This window comes from Branchiostoma belcheri, unplaced genomic scaffold, assembly GCF_001625305.1.
Source record: "Branchiostoma belcheri isolate BF01 breed outbred unplaced genomic scaffold, Haploidv18h27 scaffold61, whole genome shotgun sequence".
NCBI classification, from domain to species: domain Eukaryota; kingdom Metazoa; phylum Chordata; class Leptocardii; order Amphioxiformes; family Branchiostomatidae; genus Branchiostoma; species Branchiostoma belcheri.
The window spans coordinates 1154781-1161602 of record NW_017804254.1 but is presented as its reverse complement, the minus strand read 5'-3'; the positions used below and the strand labels follow the sequence as shown (position 1 = coordinate 1161602).

At 45.3% G+C, this 6822-nt stretch overlaps 1 protein-coding gene across 1 annotated transcript; it reads left to right on the top strand.

Moving 5' to 3' along the window:
• The first annotated feature begins 1707 nt into the window (after nt 1-1707).
• LOC109482967 (fibroblast growth factor 16-like) lies at nt 1708-6304 on the top strand. The gene is made up of 3 exons (XM_019785866.1): nt 1708-2379; nt 5573-5679; nt 5950-6304. The coding sequence occupies exons 1-3, from the start codon at nt 1953-1955 to the stop codon at nt 6139-6141; spliced, it is 726 nt and encodes a 241-aa protein (XP_019641425.1). The 5' UTR covers nt 1708-1952; the 3' UTR covers nt 6142-6304.
• Nucleotides 6305-6822: the final 518 nt, after the last annotated feature.

The following is a 6822-nucleotide window of genomic DNA, read 5'->3' as shown; positions in this document are numbered from 1 at the left end:
CCATTTGTCACGAACTCGAGGAAGGGACTGTTAAGGGTTGGGGCGCTAACCCGGGTGGTATTTTGATCATACAAAACGATCACGTTTCGCGGAAAAAGATAAGAGATCTCCCCGTGTGTCAGTGATATATAAAGGTGTACATGTTGGTGGGCTACGCTGGGGGATGTTGTATGAAACTAGTATCGGAAGCAAAACAAAACGCAATACAATACAGTACAAGGGGTGACGAGCTATGCCCCTTGGCAAGGTCTTGGGCACAATTGCTTACATGGCGACCTGTTGATGCAGCCATGAACGCTGACGGTGACAACAACTTGTTTTGTCAACAGCAGAGGATGTTTCACTACGACAGGTAAACAAAAACACACAATCCACACGCCTGAGTCACCTGAACAGGTGTGAAATTCTTTCTTTCGGGCGGGCCGCGACCACATCCCGAGGCGTCCGACGTTCGTGGGTGTTCGGGTATTTTCGGAGCAGGATGTCGGGCCAGACAATCGTTGCCGACGGCGAGCGATTCACCTGGTTGTGCAGATCGGCTGCGGTGCGGTGGGGGTGTTGTGGCCATAAATGTCGATAATTCTGGTAGTCTGGTCTCACCTGTGGTGTCTAGGATTAGACATAGCCGCCCGCAAGCGGTGAAAACAGTTTTAGTGTAAACTACGTAATTACTCATAGTGACCCGACTGCGACGGTCATGCACACTGACTAGTAGTAGTATAGACTTGTTTACATCCAGATATCAACACACTCGAGACCTTATATGGCAACCACCTGCCTTAATCGTGAACCTCCGAAAAAATAGTGACCCCACGAGTTTGCTGGTTTTATACTGGGTTAAACTGTTGACATCTTTTTTTGTCACAGTGTTACGCATGATCATCTAAAGCTCAACAATAATTATTATACTTTTAGAATAAGATTCACCAGTCAAAATATAGTTTTATTTTGTCCTCACATAAGACTTGTTGTTATGTGATAATCTGTACTACTTTTTGTTAATTAACTTTCTTTTATGCTACATTCTTTACGGACAGATATGTAGACTAGACTATATCATACAGTCTGTTCTAGATGTAAAAGAACAAATTAATTTAATCTCTTGGAAAATAATGGGCTGATGTTACAGACACAGGTTTACAAGTTTACTCTGTGCCCTGTGCCGGGCACGGTCGGCTGCCGTCCCGGGCCGTACAGGGGGTTTACTTTGTGCCCTGTGCCGGGCACGGTCGGCTGCCGTCCCGGGCCGTGCCCTGTGCCGGTACGGTCGGCCGCCGTCCCGGGCCGTGCAGGGGGAGGGGCGGAGAAACGCGTCACTGCCGCGATGTGTTTGTGGGGGCTGGGTGAGCTGGGGACGAGCCTTTCGGATCTCCCTCCCAGAGTGCTTATCTCGGTTCCGCCGGCGACTTTTGTCCAAACCGACTCAAACGTCAACATTTACGAGCGCGGCAAAAATGCACGTGATGCGACTCTTTTCCGACTGCGCAATTAGAGTTAAGTTTACAATTGTCCTACCGACACACGATACGTCTCTTTAGATCTTGTCTACGTGGAGTATGTTTAGCAGAAGGCGCGGTGAATGGGGTATAGAGAGACCCAACGGAAGCTTCTGAAGAGAGAAAGCACAAAAGTCGGGAGCGTCGGCGCTGAGAGGGGAATACCTTTGCTACGTCATCGCCTTATTACCATGGGTGGCCGCCACAGGAGGAAGTCGGAAACTGCCTAAATGAGTTGTGCAGCCCAGAGGAGTACGACTCTCCGAGGGCGTCCGTCCGTCCGGTAGTCAGCGAGACTGGCGGGGGTATAAAGCTGCACGTGTCGAGCCAACCGCAGTAGCGAACAGCCAACAGCGTCGGAAACATCGCCCTAATCCAACCGCAGTCCAGAGACAAGAGTTTTATTTTCCATTCCGTCAACTCTTTTTTTTTCAACTGGGAACCCCAGAGAGGCTAATGAGTTCAAAGGCGTTGCTATTTACCTTCTCGCCACTGCTGCTGGTGTTTTCGTTTTGCCGGTCAGTGCCGATAGACGACGCGAGAGACTCGATGGGCAGGTCGGTTTCGGTGAACACTGCCGAGGCGGCGGTCAGAAACTTTCCGATGACTACCGACATGCCGAGAAGAAAGCGAGAGCTTCCGAGCGGCGACGTAGACGTCCAGGACGACTTCGGGTCGGGTGAAGACTTGGACCTCCTCTCGACGGGTCTTGAGCACTATTCCTCTGATAAGGAGGAGGTTACAAGAGACGACAGATGGGAAAGAAATATCGACGACGATATCGTGCGGATGCGGCAGCTGTACTGCCGGGCTGGCGGGCATCACCTACAGATCCTCCCCGACGGGACCGTCAAAGGCACCAGACACAGCGGAGACCAGTACGGTACGTCAACAATGCCAGCCAACAATAACTTACATGTACAACTGTTAGTAGACCTAACATGTTATGTCGGAGAGCATCTTCCTAGAGTTAGTTTAAGTTCTGATCAGTGGAAGGACTTTTAAATCAAAACATTCAGATAAGACATTTATTGCATTGCACGCGTGGAAACCCACGGATTAAGATATCGCTGTAGGAAATGATGGCATCAGTATTCTTGCTATTTCTGTTACATTCACTTGAAGCGTTTTTTCCGCCCCTTTATCTGCACGGTTGTTGAAACATGCCGTACATATTTTCTGTGCCAGTCATGTCATCCCTATAGCCTAGCGCAGGCGGCGTGTACAAGGGCCGACTTGTTCTGCCTCACAGAACACTCTATAATTTTCATTTCATACCGTCCGGTCGGGTCTGTAGTAGACAATACAGAAGATTATGAACTTATGTTTTAACACTTCCGTTCATGTCTGGGAGGAAAATAATTACACGTTTTACATGAACAGGAAATTGTTATCTAAATGTGTAGTGAAACTTTCACCCAAGCAGAAAGCAGTCGTGTTTTGGTCAGAATTATGGTCGGTTTTCGACGAAAATTCAATAAGGAAAGATCACGCACTCGTGAGTTCGTCTGTATTCGTGAAATTTGCGTCACGGAAGATTACGTGCTTGATTTTCTTTGCCATCTTGGCATCTTAATTTCGCAAATTCGGCAGCAAATTTGAATTTAGATAGGAATGACCATAAATTAAATCCAGCGTAAACTTTGGCGAGCTCGCAATGCACAAAATAGTCTGTGTCGTTTGAAAATGAGGTCATGCCTCGGCGAACCCATTCAAATGTATCTTTTCGGGAGGTCAGACTGTGTGAGGGACCCCAGACACAATGACGCAAACATTCTACCCCTGATTGTCCGCGTCTACGACTCAAAAGACCGAGGAGAAATGAACCGTACGTGATGACGTCACACATATGGACAGCAAAATGGCGACGGGTCGGGATGACGTCAGCGGCACCAGGCGTGACAAAAATGGCACGATTCCAAAAATATATCTCTCCGTCCACTTCGGGCCTGGCGTCGGCTATTTTTGGAAAACGTTGCATTATTCAGCGGAATACAATGGAGTTGTTAGAAAAGAAACTAGCGTCGCCCGTCGTGGGGGATGTGCGTATTTGGAAACGGTTCTTTTAAAAGCTGTAATTATACCTTATGGAGAAATTTCAACAAAAGCCGTGCTGTAAAAAAAGAACTTTCTTTACTTCTTTTATATGTAAAGTGGCAAAGGCGTTCAGGAGATCTCATTATACAAGGGTTGCTCTATTTTGGGACCTTAAAATTAGAAAATAGGTCAAATTGCAACTGTACTACAGTTCTGCATACAATTTTAACCATACGTTGATAAAACCGATTCCATTGTCTCTGCACTTTGCGGCTTTTGAAAGAAGCAACATTCTTATGCAGCTTGGCCTTAAATACAAGAAAGCTTTCATATACCGACGACTTTGAAAATGCTTTGCTAATGAACACAAAGGCTTTTCAGGGCTGACTAATTACACTTGAGCTGACATAAGAACATGATTCCCTTTCATGATTCCCTTCTCGAGCAGGGTATTACATGTAGATGGAAAGGTTTGGCAGAGATTAGTTCATGTAGTTTACGTACCTTAAAGACCAGCTACAAACGGAGAGTTGAAAGTCATCTGTAATCTTTAACTCCTGGAGAAACCCGAGTTTGGCCACAGGCAGAGTGAAAAAAAAGACTTTAGCTTTGAAGTCCTACAACAGCTATGTTTTATTGTGTCATTGTGGTAACTTGACATTCAAACTTCACATTGAGATTTAGAATTCAGGCTTCAGGTCTGAAGTTTCCAAGCGGCAGAAAAAGGGGAGAAACAAAGTAGGATAAAACAAGCATACAGCTGACGTGTGATATGGAAAGCAGGCTGTTAGTGTGGGTGTATTTGTGTACATCTCTTGTTTACGTCCGGTGAAGGTTCTGTGTTGGTAACGCCAGATGAGAAGCCGGCGGGGGCCCGCCCTGCCACGCGCCGCCGCCCACCATGCCGACCTTCGGCGCGACCTTGGAACGACTAGCACACAAACAGCTTGTTTTACCCATCACCGCCTACTAACCGTGTACACTACTGCAGAGTAAACTCTGCTCCGAGTCTTTTTAATAGCTCCATGTACAGAACAGGGAATGTCAACTGTTGTCCTTGTTTCAATGCCGATGCTACGAGGTTCTAGAGAGATACGAGCAGAGGTTAACGTTGGGCTGGCGTAAAAAAATTCCGTACAAAAAAAGAAAGCCCGATAAGAAAGCCTAAAACACGCCAAAACATCTGCCTCTGTTAAAAAGGACGTTTATTTCCAACCCACATGGTTAGCGTAACGTTAACTATAATCAAATGCAGTGCAACAGTGGGCTCGTGTACTGGATACGAGTATCCCAATGTTCTGTTTATTCTGTTTAGACGCATCTTTGTCAGAGGTGAAGCATGCTGATATCCCAATACGTGTGAGAAAATTCCCCACTTGAAATGTACCCGAAAACAATGATGATGTTTTTGTTGGTTTTGATAACAAAGTAATCATATTTGTAACGTTACAGATTTCTGCACATACAACGAATGTATGGTACATAATAACGCGACTAATACTAGTATGTAATTCTCAAAACTAAGGAATCGTTTAAAATAGCGTTCCGCTATCAACATGCCTCATCGTCATCAGCTTAAAACTAGGCCATTTTCATATCCGCACCCCAGTATGCAGCCAGGAGCTGAAACAAAAATGATGTCTCTCTCAATGGCACAGACATGATGCAAAAAGATGTCTCTTTACGATTGCTTTTCTCTTACCTTGCATGTGCTGATACGATGCCATACGTATGCGTACGCGTGCAATACAGTGCGGCAAAGGAAGACCGTAGCGCCATGAACTTATAAGAGAATTCTAGTCTACCAGGCTACAAACTGTACTCCTCTAGCATGTTATCTGTCTGTTTCTACTTTTTCTGGCTCCCTCTGAAGCCTGGTAGAGAGGCTATTCAGAACCCGTTTTCTCTAGTTCTTGCTACCCCAGCATCTCGTTTTGTTGTATCATCTTGCCACTGTTCATATATTATAAAAGTCAAGGATAAAGTTTCAACCCAGATACTCAAGACTAATTTTGTGTAATTTTGTGTGTCCCGTGCAGCTGCGTTAGAGATGGCCCCGGTCCACTTTCGTGGCGTCATGAGAATCAAGGGCTACGCCACCGGCCTGCACCTCTGCATGGACGCTAGGGGGCGCCTCTACGGATCGGTGAGTACACATTCCAACAGTTGGTCGTCACATGTTAAACTACCTGTTAAACTATACAAGGGAACGGGCCGATAGGTTTTATTGAAGGGACCAGTTTATTCAAATGAAAACGCCAATAATCAGTTACGCAAAGGGAAAAGCTGCTACGTATGAAATAGAAAGGACAGGCAATGATGATGATGAACTTCTAGGAAAGTTTGTTTTTTATTCCAATTTTAGACAATGTACAGAATTAAATCTGTATTAAAACCAAGCTTTTCCTTGTTGCAGTCTGTATTCACGGAGGAGTGTAAGTTCCGAGAGACCTTGGAGGAGAACCTGTACAACACGTACTACTCCGTCCTGTACGGCGCCAGGAGAAAACGTTGGTATGTGGCCCTCAACAAGCAGGGACGGCCCCGAAATGCACTGCGCACCAAGCGGAAACAGTTGTCCACGCACTTCCTGCCGAGACGAGTGTAGGGCGACAAGGGTTAAACAACAACCTTCTCCACTTCATTGTTGCACCATGCACTTGTCAATGTAAATCTGTTGGGAGAATATAAAGGATAACCTCTCACCTTTCAAAATGCATTAGCGTATCAGATACCCAATGATGATACGTTGGTGTGATGCCCCTTGACATTGACAAGTGCATTATATGACTACAGAATTTGACTTTGACGAATTCTTTAAACCAGTGTTATTCATTGCTCGTGACAAAATTGTAATATAACGAAGAGAAAGAGAGGAATTTAGCGGTACAGTGTTATTTAATATCACCGTCTGGTACGGTTGTATGGAACTTTATTTATTGTTTTAAATGTTTCGTTGTTTCAAAAAGTGTTAATTAATACAAGGGCTGTGCCCTATGTGTGTAACAGAGCCACGGAGACACATATGTAGTGCTGGCGCTAGATATACTCAAGATATTTTACAACTAGAGGTCGGAGATCTCATGTCTTCGTCAGAGGTACATCGTTCTAGAGAAATTAACATGCGTATTCTTCACTCTTTTTAATAATCAATTTGGTCTAAAGAACAAAAGAATCTCTGTACTATTTTTATGGTACAGAACACCCTGAAACGGTTTGCCGCAGATTATACAGATGCGTCGTCACCCGTGTTAGCCCCCTCCCCCTACCGTTATTTGTAGTTTGGTAC

Bases quoted from the DNA above. Each gene is read 5' to 3' on its own strand.
- LOC109482967 (XM_019785866.1), top strand. From the start codon at position 1,953: ATGAGTTCAAAGGCGTTGCTATTTACCTTCTCGCCACTGCTGCTGGTG. The intron at 2,380-5,572 runs GTACGTCAACAA...TGTCCCGTGCAG, and splicing joins ACACAGCGGAGACCAGTACG to CTGCGTTAGAGATGGCCCCG. The intron at 5,680-5,949 runs GTGAGTACACAT...TCCTTGTTGCAG, and splicing joins GGGGGCGCCTCTACGGATCG to TCTGTATTCACGGAGGAGTG.